Source organism: Osmia bicornis, chromosome 12 (assembly GCF_907164935.1).
Source record: "Osmia bicornis bicornis chromosome 12, iOsmBic2.1, whole genome shotgun sequence".
NCBI classification, from domain to species: Eukaryota; Metazoa; Arthropoda; class Insecta; order Hymenoptera; family Megachilidae; genus Osmia; species Osmia bicornis.
Window position 1 is genome coordinate 1,849,178 of NC_060227.1, and position 17,022 is coordinate 1,866,199.

The 17,022-nt window shown below is 33.1% G+C and overlaps 3 protein-coding genes across 7 annotated transcripts; 1 reads left to right on the forward strand and 2 right to left on the reverse strand.

The window, feature by feature from the left end:
• Positions 1–314: 314 nt before the first annotated feature.
• LOC114880625 (NEDD4-binding protein 1-like) lies at positions 315–3,119 on the forward strand. Of its 4 annotated transcripts, none has more exons than XM_029196853.2 (7): positions 317–508; positions 609–632; positions 710–878; positions 949–1,361; positions 1,441–2,212; positions 2,294–2,503; positions 2,579–3,119. In XM_029196853.2, exons 3-7 carry the CDS (start codon positions 736–738, stop codon positions 2,781–2,783), a joined length of 1,743 nt encoding a protein of 580 aa, XP_029052686.1. In that variant the 5' UTR covers positions 317–508; positions 609–632; positions 710–735; the 3' UTR covers positions 2,784–3,119. The 4 variants fall into 4 exon arrangements, with proteins under 4 accessions (XP_029052688.1, XP_029052686.1, XP_029052687.1 ...); XM_029196854.2 differs by having other exon boundaries at positions 722–878; XM_029196855.2 differs by having other exon boundaries at positions 315–508; positions 609–878; positions 952–1,361.
• A 167-nt stretch (positions 3,120–3,286) lies between these two features.
• LOC114880619 (DNA excision repair protein ERCC-6-like) lies at positions 3,287–8,301 on the reverse strand. 2 transcript variants are annotated; one of them, XM_029196838.2, is made up of 14 exons: positions 7,599–8,301; positions 7,231–7,469; positions 6,704–7,167; positions 6,563–6,625; positions 6,204–6,486; positions 6,001–6,128; positions 5,777–5,931; positions 5,402–5,716; positions 5,126–5,320; positions 4,905–5,054; positions 4,715–4,825; positions 4,438–4,641; positions 3,647–4,366; positions 3,287–3,548 (listed from the first exon to the last, which is right to left on the reverse strand). In XM_029196838.2, the coding sequence occupies exons 1-14, from the start codon at positions 7,689–7,691 to the stop codon at positions 3,378–3,380; spliced, it is 3,291 nt and encodes a 1,096-aa protein (XP_029052671.2). In that variant the 5' UTR covers positions 7,692–8,301; the 3' UTR covers positions 3,287–3,377. The 2 variants fall into 2 exon arrangements, with proteins under 2 accessions (XP_029052671.2, XP_029052670.2); XM_029196837.2 differs by having other exon boundaries at positions 3,643–4,366.
• Positions 8,302–8,403: 102 nt separating this feature from the next.
• Positions 8,404–16,090, reverse strand: LOC114880626 (putative phospholipase B-like lamina ancestor). Its single transcript, XM_029196856.2, has 7 exons — positions 15,868–16,090; positions 12,240–12,504; positions 11,416–11,565; positions 11,018–11,264; positions 9,794–10,041; positions 9,338–9,578; positions 8,404–9,260 (listed from the first exon to the last, which is right to left on the reverse strand). The coding sequence occupies exons 2-7, from the start codon at positions 12,347–12,349 to the stop codon at positions 8,610–8,612; spliced, it is 1,647 nt and encodes a 548-aa protein (XP_029052689.2). The 5' UTR covers positions 12,350–12,504; positions 15,868–16,090; the 3' UTR covers positions 8,404–8,609.
• Positions 16,091–17,022: the final 932 nt, after the last annotated feature.

Genomic DNA, 17,022 nt, shown 5'->3' on the forward strand with positions numbered 1-17,022 from the left:
TACACCATGCCCTGAGCGCTCATTTTGCTCTATCCGAACCAAGGAATGGTGCTCTGGTCGTTATTTGGACATACGATTCGCAAAAATATTTATATTACGAATAAATTAATGCAGGTGTGTCCGATCCGCCATTTTCTTGACCGTGGACAGACACCAATTTCAATATTTTACAACTTTTTGACAATTTGGGTAAAATAAGGACCAGAGTGCCATTCTTTAGGGCACTCCTGAACACGTCCCTCAAATTTCTTTGCAATCTGTTCAGCAGGAGCGAAAAATGGTGTGTTCTCATTTCTAGGGACTGTCGGTTAAATTTTCAACGCAATAGGATAGTGCAGATGTCGCTCAAAAACAAAGACATGTCCAGCAATGTCCAGTCTTGCTTGGTATTTAATCTTTGTTTAATGAAAATCTGTTGGGTTATGTTAGAGAATAGATGCCTGCATTTAACAACAAATAATTAATGACATTAACGTCGTGTAGCGTTTATAAAAAGAGTCGAGAGAAGGTACTATAAATGTATAAAATCTGTGAACGTTATAAAAAATAAAACACCGTTAGTCTTTGTAACAAACGAATTTTTGTAAAATTTTTATTTTTTATTATAGGTTCAGCATACAATATTAGTTGCTGTAAGTATTATAAAAAGAAGAAAAATCATACATTGTTTATACATTTACAATATGTTATAAATTTTGATATAATAAAGCATTATGTAAAGGCAATGGGTGAAAAATGAATACTTTAAATAATTCTGTTATAATTTGCGATACACCTAAAAAATTACCTAAGAAGAAAGTTTCATTGGGAACAAGAAAGGAACAGAAGGGTGTGAAAAAGACTTTTTATGAAAGTCCTTTGAAACATATTCAATTAAGGTAATAGAAGGTAATAAGCAATTATAATTATATAAACAATGTTTAAATAATTTCTTATTTATAACAACAGCAGCAAAAGATGGAAACAAATACAGGCACAACGAAAATTAATGAAAGATGCTAAACAAATTATCAATAATAAAAAGAATTCTTCCTTGTTAATAAAAGAGGCATCTTTCCAAGATAGCATAATTATTTTAAGTGATAATGAAAGTGAATCAAGCAATCAAAATGATCAAAGTAACTGTACAAAGAAAAGAAAGAGAACAAAAACTCAGGAAATATTGGTACAAGATGATCAAAATTCTCAATGTTCACATGATTCAAATAAGTCTATGTGTCAAAGTGAAACTGAAATAGAAAAATGTCCAAAAAGAAGAAAAAAAAATTCTGTATTATCTGATCCTAACGCAACTTGTCTTTTGTTATCAGATACAGAAGATTCTGAAATTGTATCTGTTGATTTAGATAATGAGAATATAGGTAAAGGAATTAATCTATTTAAGAATTATAATGAAATTACATTGATCTTGCGTTTTTACTACAATTTTAATTTATTTAGCACCAGCTTCAGGTTCTTTGAATCAGAGTTCAGATGATATTGTTGTAGTATGGTCATCTAAAAAATCATCTCCATTGTCTACAAATTATTCAGGTGGTGAAAAACCTTTGACTGAAGAAGAAAATAAAATTTTTATGGTAGATTGTTGTCCAAATCCGGAAAACCTTAGTTTGTTAGAGTGCAATCAAGAATCAACATCTAATGAATGCGAAGAAAATACTGAAGTAAAAAAAGATAAAGGTACTGAAGATAATGAAGACACAAGCGATGAAGAACAGGATCCTAAGTATCTACCATTCAGTAAAAAGGGACTAAGATTGCCTAAAGCTCATAATATAAGTAAAACGCTTAAAATAAAGAGACCAAAAAGAAAAAGTGCATTTCTACAATATAGAAGAATGATGGCAAGATTCTCTAATAAAAGAATTCCAGTTACATGCACGCAAACAGCGTCTAAGTTAGTCGGTGATGAACCCTTTCAAATTATAACTGGTGTTAAAGTAACCAAATTTCAACCTCCTAGATTTGAACAACCTAGATTTGAACCACCTAGATTTGAACTATCTAACTTTGAACCACCTAGAGTTGAACCACCTAGAATCGAACCACCTAGAGTTGAACCATCTACAGATGAACTATTTGGACTTAACCCATCTAGAGTCGAACCAGCTAGCTCGAATTCGTCTGAAAAATTAAGAGACGAATCAGCTAGCTCGAATTCATCTAAAAAATTAAGGGAGATAATTATTGATGGCAACAATGTAGCTATGGCGTACGACGACCTTCATTTTTTAATGATTATACTTGATATTTGTATAAATAAATATAATGATGTAACTTTATCATCTTCTAGGTACAAAAATAATAGAATGTTTTGTGAAGAAGGAATAATGTTAGTTATGGATTATTTTCAACGACGAGGTCATGATGTAAAGGTATTTATACCCCAATACAGAAGGTCACGGACCAATCTATCACTTGAAAAATTATATAAAGAAGGGGTAGTAATTTTCACACCAAGTCGTAAAATCGGTGGCAGATCGATCGTTCCTTACGACGATAGGTAAAGATTTTTTATAATTGTATGGTACTTGATTATTCTTCAAAATCGTACGAATGTACTACCACTCGTTTTCAGGTTTATATTAGAGTATGCCACAGTAAGCGGAGGTATTGTTATTTCTTCGGATCAATATAGGGATTTATATCGAGAAAAACCGGAATGGCGCGATACAATCGAAAATAGATTGTTGGCACCAACATTTGTTGGAAATTATGTTATGTTTCCTGAAGATCCATTAGGCCGAAATGGCCCTAATCTCGATGAATTTTTAAGACATTAAAGGTACTAAAGATAGTAAACCTAATGTACATATTACTGACTTAAACTACGTAAACATGTTTCCGTAATTTCTTTTATAAACAATATTTTCTTAAGCATCATACTCTATAAATGTATAAAAATGTACATATCTATATGTTTGGTACACAAGTAAGTACTTGGGAATATTTCCGGCAACAATTATTCCTAATAACATATAATTTATCATTGTGAAATATTGAAAAATATTTAACACCAAAAGGTTAATGATTAATAACATCTAAAAAATACGAAACTAATTAGTACATTACCTTTTCATTTGTCTTACACTAATAAAACAAGATGATTAAATTGAAAATTTTTGTTTCAAAATTACTGAAAGAATACATTTATATTTAACTTGGAAAAATTATTTAATAATTAAATAATAAATAATTATATGATCACAGCTTTTCTTTTTACAAATATATTTCCAGATCAGTAGAAATATTCGTAGGTTTATTTGTAATTATTGAAAAACTGAAGATCATTTTTTCCTTAAGAACTGAATTATCAATAAATATCTATTAAATTTACATGTTATTTATACCATCTTTACAAACGAATCAGTCATTTTTTAAGGATGTGGAATCCCATGTAGGTTTCCAACACCACTTTCGGGATTTACGAATATTATCCATATTTTCTTGCGCTGTTTCACGTGCCAAACGTTGCATCGGATTGCTATCATCCGAATTATATTTTGAATTTGACAGTACTGTATCATGTTGAAAAGCAGAGGTAACACCTACAAAAAAAAACAATACTTTATGCATTTTTCTGTTACTTAACAATACAAATTTTTTTATAGAAACATCGATATAAAAAAAAATAATAATTACTTGCTTTGGCAAACAACTTTTCTAACACATATTGATCATCCTCGGTCGAAGTAGAATGATCTGTTTCAGAATGTCCAAGACGTCGTCCAATTAAGTATGAAACACGTTCACCTTCGAACATAGCAGAAGCTACATGTTTGTCTGATCTTTTTCTACTTCGTTTCCGTTTATGATCCAATTTATTTGAATCACTAGGCAGGTTTTCTGCATTAATTTTATCTGAGGCATCATCTTTATTTTGTATTTCACTTTCTGTTGAAATATCTTGTGTATTATGCTCAATGCTGTTTTTATTTTGTTCAGTATCAGTTTCACTGATATTCTGATTTTCATTAGAAGCTACATTTTCATGTTTTTCAGGAGGAACAAAGTCGGTTTCATTCTTTTGCGTTTTTGAGCTACTTTCAGACGTTTGATTGTTGTTTTCTGAAACATTTGCAGTTTGCGCTACAGGTGTAGAATTTATGGTGTTCTGACTTATACTCTTACTAAGCGTGGCAGCTAATCGGCGCATCTTTTCAATTTTACTGGATGAAAATTTGCTACTTGCTGGTGTCAACCTTGATTCTCGAAACAATTGATCAGATTCACTAGAATGTCCGTCAATGGATTCGTTGAAATTAAAAAGTTCAACTAAATCGGAAGTTTTAAATAACCTACGTTGACGTGGATCTTCTAACACCTTGTTAGAAAGTAGCACTTTAAATATCTGCCGATGATATATCTAAAAACAAAAATAAAAAATATTTATATTGTTCATCTAGGTATTTTGTAGCATCTCCATAATTGATTCACCTTCTCTTCAATAGTACCGGCGGTAATGAGTCTATAAATAGTGACGTTTTTATTTTGACCGATTCTCCATGCACGTTCTTTAGCTTGGGCATCAGTTGCTGGATTCCAGTCTGGGTCATAAATAACCACTCGATTTGCCCCGGTCAAATTTATTCCTAATCCTCCCACACGTGTAGTCAACAAAAAAATGAAATACGAAGTATTCTGTATAAATAAAAGGGAGATTACAGATAGGATTTAGATATTAAAAATTGAATGGACAATTTAATGCACATACACTATTGAACAAACTAATTGTTTCTTGCCGTTGTGACATAGGAGTAGTACCATCCATTCTTAAATATGTATATTTTTCATGTTGCACCAGAGATTCTAGAATATGCATCATCTGCAAACGAAATTTCAGTATTCGTCATTTTTCATCCAACATTTATACCATTTTACAAATAATATCAAGAGTTATATACTTGTCTTCCTTGAGTAAAAAGTAATGCTCTGTGGCCCTGTTTCTTCCAAATTTTAAGAAGAGATTGAACGACTATCATTTTGCCTGAACGTTTCCAGTAGCCGAAATTCTCCAACGATTCGTCTGTCATGTTAATATCTTCGTCGGAATCCTAAATACAAGTGTATAATTAAATATAATCACGTTGTAGTATTTTAGTAATTATAATTAATAAAAGCTTACAACTGGATTTGTATAAACAAATAAGTCAGGATGATTGCATATTTTTCTAAGTGCTGATAAGGCTATTAAAAGACGAGCTCTGTATCTTCCGGTTTCCGTATGTTTCTTTTCATGCAATACAAAGGAAACATCTTCAGAACATAAGTATCTTTTATACAGCTTTTTTTGTTCTTCTGTTAGACTGCAGAATAATACCTAAAATATGGAGGAAACGTTTGTATGAAAATTTAATGTAAATTATAGGAAACAACGTAATGGTGATATAATGCCGCAAACCTGCTCATTCTTTTCCGGTAAACTAACATGATGTTGAACATCCTGCTTCGTTCTTCTAAGCATGTATGGGGTAATAGCATCTTTAAGCATGGTAGCAACATGAAGTGCGGTAGCTTCTTGCAGAGGCGAAGCATTCGCGTATCCTCCTCGAGTTATAGGACCTGCACAGTGTTCTAGAAATGCAGGTAAAGTACCTAATTTTCCTGGTAGAATGAAATCAAAAAGGGACCAGAGTTCCTTCAAGGAGTTTTGCATTGGACTACCAGTTAATAACAGTCGATGCGGTGTCGAGAATTCTTTTACTGCTTTACTAACCTGCGGTAATAAAATCGCTATTATTATTTTTTGTTAAATTCATTACAAATAATAGAGTACCTTTGCTTGAGGATTCCTTATTTTATGACCTTCGTCAAGAATAACATAATGCCACTCAGTGGATACAAGTAATTCTTTATGTTTAAGCATACTAGAATAAGAAGTAACCAGTACGCCACCACATTGCAAGGAATGTATTAAATATTCTAAATTACCTGTAAAAATATTTATTACTAACAATGGAGAAATAATACAGTCATATTTTTTAATAATTATATTTTTACCACTATAAGTTCCAGATTGATGTAAGACAACTACTCTTAGAACAGGCCACCATTCATGGAAATGCTTTACCCACTGCTCCATTAATGTGGCTGGGCAAATGACTATCGTTGGTCCCAGCCCTCTAAATCTATGAATAACAATTTGTTTTTACTGAAAAATATTGTACATATATATAAAATCCTGTAGATCAAAGGTCGTTTACCTTCCACCATCGGAAAGCAATTCACTAGAATCTAAACCTGCAAGAAATGCAATAACTTGAACTGTTTTTCCCAATCCCATTTCATCTCCTAGTAATCCTCCCAGACTACGACAATGGAGTTCCCAAAGCCATTGTACAGACACCCTTTGATACCTGTATAATTTTTTCCATATGGACTGTGGAACTTTAAATAGATTATCTATTTTATGTAGAGGTTTATTCTTTGAGAAACCACCTGATTCCACTCTGTGTCTGTACATTTCTTCATCTCCATCATCTAGAACTAAAAATAAAATATTTCATTAATAAAATAATTTATCATTAATTTTAGTAAATTTCAAGTAAAATTTAATGAATACCTCTTCTTACATGACCAGATCTTGTATGAGATTTCTTCTTCTTGAATGAAGATACTTCATCTTCTACCAATTTGAAAAGTACTTAAAGTATCTTCTTGAAAAATACTTTAATAAACATTGAATTTTAGTTCTAATACATACCTGAATCAACCTGTTCATCACTTGGAACATATTCACTTCCAGAGTCATTTATGGACTCTTTATTGCCTGTACTTTCAACTGTTCTTTCACCGGTATCGTCTTTTGAAACACTGCAAAAATTTGATGTATTTTTTGAATGTTGATTTCCTTTAGTAACTTTGTTAATTTCAGTAGACTTTGTACTTTGTGTTTCACAATAGTTACTACCATCTTTGTGTAAATACTTAGTTGTTTTATGTTCTGAAACTGCTTTTCTTTTAGCAGTTTTGGGAATTGCTTTTTCTACAACTTTACCTTCTTCAGAAACAGTATTTGATAATTTTGAATTTTTAACAAGAATCTTTTGATCTTTGTTACCAGATGTTTTAGGGTTTTTTTTTAAAAGCTGTCTCTGTTTGGCAAGTTCAGCCTGTTGGCGAAGATATTTTTCAAGGTCTAATAAATTAGAAGTCTTATCAGTTATCCTGAAAACAAAATTTTAAGTTCAATTTTTATTACACTTAGTAATTAATTGTTATATAATATACCTTTGAGAATCTGATAAATTAGACTGCTTTTCAATTGCTTCAAATGGTGTTATCTCTCCACTTAAAACTTGTTCCTTTAATTTCTTTTGTTTTGAACTATCTATAATACTTTTTTCATTATTTACATCAACATTTAACACTTCTGATTTCCTCTTTATTTGTATATTTGCTTTCACGATACTTTCAATTTCTCTGGATGCTTCAGAAAGGATACTTTCCTCGCTTCTTATAGACAAAACCTATTAACATTTTATAAAAAGTAATAATAATAAAATGTGTCTATCTAACTACTGTAATTTAAATAATATATCATTTCTATTAAAAAGAAAGAAAATACAATATAAGGTAAACAAGTTCTGAAATCTAACCTTTTGCGATAAATTCTCATTAATTACTTCATTCACATGTGTATCATTTATCTTTTCCTTATCAGATTCCATATCTTGATCATTAGTTTCCATATTTGGAATAAGTAAATGTTTCACAGCAAACTAAAATACATAAAATTCGACAAAACAAGGAGGTAGGAATTCTAAACTACATTTTAATTTAATTCCGTTGCAATATTAAATTACTACGCTTATTAATAAAATATTTTCATATCAATTAACGTTTTTAAATACATCAAACACGATTAACCATCATATCTTATTAATCATGACGCAATACAACACGTGTACTCTTATCACGTTCAACTGCGCTAAACACACATAAACACACTGGGAATTTAAATGTCATCTGATTCATTCAAAATATTGTCAGATGGTAGCACTAATGCTGTAGATAAGATACGGTGTACAATTTCAATTTTATATAATTGGATGTTATACGAACATTCTTTTCTTTTAACATACACAAAATATATTAAAATTTGAACATAATTTATACATATATGTAACATTAATCAGGGCCGGCCCTGAGATTTCGGGGGTCCGAAGCGAGTTCTGAAAAAGGGCTCCTTCACATATACGACATAAACAAAGCACTTTAAATAAAATTTATAAAATTAATATAAAGCTTGTATAACTAATTAGGTTTGCATTTATCTCGATTAATATTCAAGTAAACATTACTCTTCTTGCATTCTTAGACGCAAAATCGTCTTATAGGGGCCCTGACATTAATTCATATATAGGATAAACATTTGAAGGTGATTCAAATAGAAGAGAACAATTTACGTTTTTACTTTATTTTATAAAATCTTACCATAGGTGGCTAACATATGAGCCAGCTAACGAATAAAAGAATAGAATTTAAATAACATTATTACAAATTTTCGTCTAAAAACAGTAAAATCCAGCTGCGAGGAATTGATTGAATGTTAAAATTTCTATCCCTTAAAAGCTCCTAAAAAATTTTAAATATACTAATAATATTAATTAAATCCAGATCCACCTAGGGATAGTACTTTCAAAATTGAAAGTATCTGGATGTCCTATATGCGATACGTTAGGAAAGCTTTTCGACCATTTAAAAGGTGTACGCGATTGTGATGTAGCTGGTCCCGAAATGGCTTCAAAATTTTCCAAGCCGTCCACATCGACGACCAAAATTTTGCTATCTATAACACCGTATGGTAAAGGGACGTCTTCTAAATCGCCGCGGTAAGTTAATTCCTGCAACGGATCTATTTTCAAATGATTCTCCTTGGCAGTGCAATCTTCTTGGCTGCACCCACGCATCAGGTTTTGAAATTGCTCTAACGTTGTTATATTTTCTTGTAAACGCGCTAAACGTATCATCCAAGCGTTTAGATCCTTTTTGACAGGTCGTACGGTGTCGTTGATGCTTTGAAAATATGATACCCCACCACAGATTATGAAGCCTGTTTTCTTGAACTCCTCTGTGTAATTCATGGCTAGAGTCATCGTTGGTAATTGTTCTACTAATAATATTGTCGTTGAACGTGGCTCGAAAATGATCCATTGTAATGCAGAAGCACCCCCATTCTGCTGAGACATACTGGTAAACCAAGATTGACTGCTCGTCGCTAATCTATTTGCCGTCATTAATTTCACAGTTAGCATTACCTGTAACGTTATCATTAATTATTTATTAAATTTTACACATTAATTATTAAGATAAGCGATATAACTAATTATCATACATGATCTTTAGGGTGTAAGAAACTCCATTCACTCTGATTCGTTGCGAGTAAAGATGTTCCAGTAACAACCAGTTCACGATTTTCCCCCTGCATTAAATAAAATTCATCTTTGGATGATAATGCACCCGGATATGAAGACATTACTATTGACCGACTGGGAATTAGTGCAGAAGTTTTTGTTGCTGGTAGTACATGATAGCCAAACGTGTATCTTTTTAAAAGCCTCAACATTTCAGTGTACCTGTGAAATAAAAAGAAAATTTATTTTTATTATGTAAATTTACAGATCAACGCGGAGTTTATTTCATTCTGTATAATCAATGATTTATTAATGGGATAATTATACCCACACTTATTGCTTTCCTTGTAGCTTAAAAATGAAAGCTCGTGTTAGTATGCATTTAATATTGTTAAACTAAATTATGGAATAGAAATAATAAAGGAAGCATTACTTACGGTGCTGCAGTGTTATGACCCACCGCAATCAAAGGTTCCGAATGTTCTTTTGGAAACGATTTAAAAAAGATTGTGGAACTCGTAGGTAGACTGGAAATATTAAACACTTGTTGGAAACTAGATAAATCGGAAGCTAATGCGAGCCATAAGAAATCTTCTGATTCGAGCGACACCGACACACGGCTTCGACGGACAGCGAATTTCCAGCCTGCTTCCATGCCATCCAATTGAGTGTAAAATAATCGTACCTAAAACGACATTGATTTATTTTATGCTTTCATCATTTTCTAATAAAAACATTGGGTTTTCTTAAGACCTAGGTTTCTTCCACCCTTATTGTTAATCAAAGGATATACAGTAAAACCTCGATAAATCGTCACTCAAGGGACCGAGAAATTTTGATGACTTAAATGGAGTAAAAACCATGTAAATTTTAAAATGACGAGGAAAGGAAAATGCTGACTTATAGAGGTTTTATTGTATTTGGATATAAGGGTCATTATAAGGGGAGAAACTCCTGCTTCCCCCGAGATTGCGACTATATCATTCCCTTATTGCGACTGCGTCTGGTCCCGCGTCTATGCTTTCCTGTGATCCCCGCCGCGGTTTTTTTGATGTGAGTTGACACTTTAGTAATTTCAACGAATTTTTGTTTGAAACTTTTTTAACATACTTTTGAGACCAAACACGATATAATTTACATTATATTTATCCTACTTTCATTAAAAAACGGGATGCTCCAAAATAGTACAATATCAATCATAGTGTCCGTTCGTCTAGTCTAGTGTATTTTGTAATTTCAAATAAAGTATTAAATATTTTAATGCTTTTATCAGATGATTATGTTAATTATTTTAACGCGTTTATTAAATAATTAGATTTACGATATCTGCTGCGGTTAAACTTGGACTCCAAAGTCAGTGCTTTTTCACTAGACGAACAGACACTATGATATTGTACATAATAACAAAAATCCTTCCCTTTTACGACCCTCTTTTACTACAAAGACGAACCGCGGCAACAGAGTAGTTGCCTAGTCATCGAATTTCGAGTCTCTACTATTATTGCAACATTTCGATTCCAACCACAGTCGCAAACTCGGAGGAATTTGTAAAGAAAATCTGAGAAAGAGATTTCTTTTGTCTTCCCACATAAAGGACATGGACAAGCAAGAGGGATGGCAGGGCACCCTTCCCTCTACCCTTCCTTCTAACTGTATCCTACCATATGCCAAAAAGGATCGGTGGATTCCATAAGTTCGGCGCGTTCACGGATTATAGCAGTATTATCCCGAAGATACCGTGTCAACTTTTGACACTCGACAGGTTTCTTCTCGCATGCTGGTCTTATAGTGTTGTACCAATGATGATGAATTAATTGCCAGGTCAGACTACCTTCTAAAAGTCCTGCTGCGTATGCTTGTACCGTGTCTGGGTACTTTGATGATGTTTCGATTTCAATATAAGACCATCTGCAACATTCGGTAAGTCATTAATCATAATAATTCATTTAATTTTCTACTTTGACAATAGCGTTTTGATGGAACTATTTCTATTTGTGTGAAGCGTTAATCCCATTACACGTTGCATTGATAGAAGCCGCAGGTGTAACAATTTTCCTACCCATGTTCGAAAATTCCGGTTTTATAGTAGGCTCGAGCCGCGTGCAATGGAACGGCGGTTAAATCATTGCCTTGGCCCCAAAAGTCAATACGGTATCCTCCTTTGCGGTTCCATGTTACAGTTGCTGCATACGTTCCATCTTGTTCAACACTGTTAACAAATGAAAATACAAAATTAGAAGAATAAGAAATAATTCTATCATACAGAACACCTGCCTTTATGACATCTGAATTAAATGGATATTCAAATTATAGTATCATAGATGTTTAATGTAACTTGAAACTGCACGAGTAGCCCACAGGAGTTCAATTCACTCTCAAGTATCAAATGCGATAATGGTCGATGAAAAGAACGATGTTTGACAAGTTCCTAAGAGAAACAAGGCTTGTTATCTGTTCCACGAAATTCATCTGTTAATTAATATACATATTAATTATTTTTTTGCCAATTTTTTGACCATCCTGTAAATACATATGCAGTTCGACTTAAGACAGTTGAGTCTGGGGCGCGAACTTGAGATGGAAGAAGTAGTGTAACTCAATCCTTGCTCGTGACCAGTCTCATCGGGCTTGTTACAGCTAAACTGCTGATATTTCCGATCTTTCCAACTTGCAGCACGTGTTACACACGCGAACGTATCAATCCCAGCAGGAAGAAGATTTCGAATGATTAACAACGTAGAATTTATATTTTGTTATAATAAAATTTCTGACATTTTTATGACTGGCGCTAGTAATAATTATAGGGGATTCTCAAATGTAATTACAGGGAGGTATCCCCTTGTAATTATTATTTTCATAGATACAATAAATTAATCAGCTTACTGTCCAAATTCGCCGAGGATTATCGCTCCAATTCCTAGCAAAGCTACGGCGAGTAGTATGTAAGTCGAAATGCGTGTTTGCAGCCAAGAGGCTCCTACTACCTTCAGCATGGCTCATCGGTAAGCAATACACCTTGGTTAAGAGAAAAGAAGAAAGCTGAAAAGCACGAATTTCGCGTTCTCAACCCATCGATTACAGAAGCCTGCTCTTCGGCCTCCTCAGATGTTTTTCAACAGCTGCCGATACGCGCTCGGTCCCGTGGTCACTGAAAAAATTAAACAAATCATTAATATCTAATCGTAGAAATTTTAATTTTTAATTTAACACGTTGAATTTAACACGGTGACCGGCATCGCAAATCACACGCGGTTCAATTGAAAGCTTGACATTTGAAATTTGAAGATTAATTATACCTATTCTTAATAATTAATAATAATAATAATAATAATTAATAATACTCTAATTATTATGCTCTAATGCCCATTTTCACTGCGGCAGTCAACGTGTTAAAAACAAACGCTCATCATCGGTAGTTAATTACCTACTACTTTTCTTAAATTCAATAAATTTTGTTAAATATTCAGAAAAAAAAATGTTATCTTATTTCAATTTGCATAAAACCTTCTATGTTCTACTTTGATTATAGCAAGATCATCGATATCGAAGGCGTAGTAAGTAATGAAAGAAATCAAGGACAGAATCAATTGTGGCTGCAGCGATGGAAAATCAAGTTCGATCGCGTATCAACTGGATAACACTTGTCCGTATGAAACGTTTCTTATGTTTGTCCATTAACTCGCCGCGCTATTTTCGTTTTTTTAATCGCTGCCTTTTTACATACATCTTTTTCTATTTTCTAATGGCATAAAACAAGAGCCGAGGCGAAGGTTAAGGTCGAATCCCCGTGCTCGGTATTTGGCACTAGCGATTACAAGCGCGAGCGAATCGGTAAACTTATAAAACCACCTAGCACTATTATTAATATCGAATGCTACTTATGGACCTATGTATTCTTTCATGAACTTCAAACTATGAATACCAAAGATATTTTTAACACCCTAATTGCTATGGGGGTCGTCGGCGTTACAAATTTAATCTTCAGTTAATTAATTCAGAAATGAAGAAAGCAAGAAAGAAAGTTTTGCAGATTTAGCAAATTAAAGGATTACGTATTTTTATCAAACTTTCATATCTAAATAATGAAAAAATTTGTCCTTTAATTTGCTACCTTACAAATCTTCCTTTTCTATTACTGTACATGTCTGCTTCTACTGAGAAAATCAACACAGTTCGTTCTAAATGAAAAGATATCACGATGATGTTATTAGAAACATGTGAATCGTAGGAGAAGGTTAAGGTCAGCATGATTGCGGTTTCTACGGTTGATATTTGCAATTAGATACGCTTAGTCCCTTTAGTTATCACCCGCCTGATGAGTTTCGTTTGTCGATGCAGTGTAACTCAACACTTGTTAAACACTCACCTACAAATATTTAAAAAAAATTGTTAACTGTGATATTTAAATATTAGAAAACTACTTATATAATCTACTCATAGAACAATAGCTCCGTGATTACTATAAATGATTCTACAATTATTCTAACGAAAGATAAAAAATAATTACACCTATTTTAGTATTACCTAACAAATATTCTCCTAAACTTCCTTTTTAGACAATTTTTTATAAGGAATGGCATATTGTACCACTTCATAGCGTTTTAACAATGTCACAACTTCTTTATCTTCACTGTATTATTCCTGTATATTTATACTACTGATTGGAATAACAGAAACATGATAAATTTCACTGATCGGTGATGATGTTTCTTCGGTAAAGATTTATGGGAAACAAGCCAAATCAAGCTTTTCAATTGCCACCAGAGTTTACGTTCAAGAGCTTCAGTGAAGCTATTTGCTATACTTAAAAATTATATGAATAACGCCTATTACTAAAACATGATTACGTAAACTCTCATATCAGCGACACGTGGGATACTTTAGCAGTAAGTAAATTGATTTATCGCATTTCCACCTTGAACATTTTACTAGGAATTCATAAAGTAAAATTCTGTTTTAAAAGGAAATTTTAAAAGGACAACAGAGAAATTAGAACAGGCGAAATATAGTCTGGCAATGATCCAAAAATAATTCACCCACACGTGGGATCACCGTATCTTTAATGATACTTAATAAAATTATTCTTGCCATAACATCCAATTTACCATATCGAAGACTGACGAAGGCTTAAGATAAGTAAGAGAAACACTTAAGCCTCCGCGAAATGCGAAATCAATTCTCAAAACTTGTTCCCGGAATCTCAAAAGTATTTTTCATATAATCGGAAACAGTTTTCCTGAGAATGAGTAATCAAGGTGTGTCGCGGGAAGAAAAAATTATACTACTCTAAATACATACAGAATCGTAAACTACAGAAAATTCTTTTCATTTATCTCTCACGCAAGAATATCAATTTTTCTTTCTATCGTATGATGAATAATTACAAACGATTAGTTATACATTCAAATGAAAATTAATCCTGCTACTTGCGTTTAATTACCATAATTTTTTTCTCGTATCATAACTCGTGTTTGTTTAAAGATAGAAAAATTGACGTTGAAAGAGAAAAGAATTTCTTGATAAAAGAAAAATGAACTGTTTAGTGTTTATCTTTACGCTGGAATATTTCTTACAAACTCAGGAAATTGCACCTGTTACGTCTTTTACATTCTTTCTTTTTTGATAAATTTAGTACTTTGTATAAAATTACAGTAATCTCATAATGGTTATCGTTAAGATAGAATTTCTTGTGGTAATTAAAAAACTGCATAGTCTTGCTTCCTGATAAACTCGTTTCTTGTATAAAACTTCAATGCTACTCTTTATTACAGTAATTTTATGAAGTTTATCGTTGGATCAAAGCTAGGAAGCTTATTTTTACTAAATCGATATGAAATTGTTTAATTGCTATGAATCAGTATTCCAAGAAAAGGTGTTACTATCTCGTACTATTCCCTCTAACTTTATCATATCACGCTCCAATAACACTTGTACGCAACTATTTAATATTAATCAAAGTGATGCAAATCCTACATATCGTGACATGTTAATCCTTTCGAATCTAATTACTCCTTCACCTGCATATTTCTCATTTTCAAAAGAACCGCTAGAAACTCACGACTGCATTGAAAAACGCATCGATAACGAAAATTCAACGTATGCAGAAATAATGCGAATCGAACACGTGTTTCGACAACGAAGCGGAAAGTTTATACAAAAGTCTGACGAATTAATTCGCACTCGGAAGAGTTGGCGAAGCGCGAAACCGATAACAGCAGAGAAACTTCAACCACGAGGAGGAAAAAATAACATTGCTCGTGGTATTGTGAAATATGTTTCAAAAATAATAACCAGTGGAACGATTAAGAGAACCACGTGTTCAGATCCGCTCTGCATATTATAAATATAAATTTGAAAAAAGAAAGCAAAGGGACGATTTTACAAAGGCGGTTCGTGAACCGTCGTCGATCGTGTTCGTTTCGCGGAATACTTTAACAGGGCGTGCGCGCGCTCCGAGCGCGTGTTTCTATGAAAACGTACCACGTTTTCTTCGCTCCTATGCGTTACTCACCGTGGACAATAAAGTGTCTGCTGAATTGAAGCGCGTCGTAGACGGGTAGAAGATCGGTCATTCGTACGGAGATTACATTCCTTTGATATGCTTTATTGTCGCGATTTTACGACGTGGACCAGTTGCTCCGACACTGAAGTCCAAGCGCGATCACTCGCTGATTCTCGACTGCCGCTCGAAGCGGAGCCGCAGCCCGTCCTCAGAATTTCGAGTAGTTGCACTTCCCTTACCACCTTGCTTCGCGCCAACCGGAGTCGACGTCCTTTATTGTGTCGTCAGCAATGCTGGGTCATGTCGCGGTGGCGCCCTGCACAATACACGCTTGATACATTCTCTTATCAAGTGGCTCGAGCTTCCTAGCCGGCAGGCCGTTTGAACTTCTTGCAGCTGTTGAACCGCGATGACGTTTCTGAATAAAACAGAGTATTGTTAGATGAATGGAAAACAATTTTTCTGTTTTTCTAGCCTGATAGATACAGAGTTACCATTATGAGTTGAATTGAAATCTGTTGATCACGAGTGATTTAAAAATGATTTACAACTATTGTTGCAATTTCCTCGACGAGTATTAAGAAATAATTTTTCTAACTTCTTTTCATCCTTGTCCACTTTGCCAAGTTCTTTCAATTTTGTTGGAGGCTGTTATCAGACTGGATTTCTATTAATTTGTTTTATCGATGAAGGTATAGAAGCGCACGGATTACCTGTAAATCAAACATGCAATCAGATATACTGTATTTGCTTAAATAATTTTGGAGGATGAAAATTATACACTGATAACATTATCAAAATTTTAAATAGATAATCTTCTAATTGTTTTGAGTAAACATTGATTTCAACTCATTAATACTTTTATAATTGAACAAATTAAGATATAGCAGTTACTGAAATGATATTAAAATGATGTTTAAAACTGGATTGTATCATGAATGATAAAAGAATCTGTAGAATTTTTACACGAAATGAGAAACTTTGTATTCTTCTAGTAAGTGTTTTAAGTAAATTTTCATTCCTAACACGAACTTCAATCACCTGTAGAATAAAAGTAGTCTTCATTTCAATATTCTCTACGCCTCGAATATTTAAAATACAGTATTATGAATGCACGAAGTTGATGAGCCCTAATTGAAGCTAATCAAAAATTTTAATAGAATT

What these genes read in the sequence shown, in the direction of transcription:
- LOC114880626 (XM_029196856.2), bottom strand. Translation starts at nt 12,349, where the DNA reads ATGCTGAAGGTAGTAGGAGCCTCTTGGCTGCAAACACGCATTTCGACT. An exon ending in ATCCTCGGCGAATTTGGACA is followed by an intron (nt 11,566 to 12,239) that starts GTAAGCTGATTA and finishes ATTTGTTAACAG; the next exon opens with TGTTGAACAAGATGGAACGT. An exon ending in ACCGGAATTTTCGAACATGG is followed by an intron (nt 11,265 to 11,415) that starts GTAGGAAAATTG and finishes CGAATGTTGCAG; the next exon opens with ATGGTCTTATATTGAAATCG.
- LOC114880625 (XM_029196852.2), top strand. Translation starts at nt 736, where the DNA reads ATGAATACTTTAAATAATTCTGTTATAATTTGCGATACACCTAAAAAA. An exon ending in TTGAAACATATTCAATTAAG is followed by an intron (nt 879 to 948) that starts GTAATAGAAGGT and finishes TTATAACAACAG; the next exon opens with CAGCAAAAGATGGAAACAAA. An exon ending in ATCGTTCCTTACGACGATAG is followed by an intron (nt 2,504 to 2,578) that starts GTAAAGATTTTT and finishes ACTCGTTTTCAG; the next exon opens with GTTTATATTAGAGTATGCCA.
- LOC114880619 (XM_029196837.2), bottom strand. Translation starts at nt 7,691, where the DNA reads ATGGAAACTAATGATCAAGATATGGAATCTGATAAGGAAAAGATAAAT. An exon ending in TAAGGAATCCTCAAGCAAAG is followed by an intron (nt 5,717 to 5,776) that starts GTACTCTATTAT and finishes TTATTACCGCAG; the next exon opens with GTTAGTAAAGCAGTAAAAGA. An exon ending in CCGGTACTATTGAAGAGAAG is followed by an intron (nt 4,367 to 4,437) that starts GTGAATCAATTA and finishes TTTTGTTTTTAG; the next exon opens with ATATATCATCGGCAGATATT.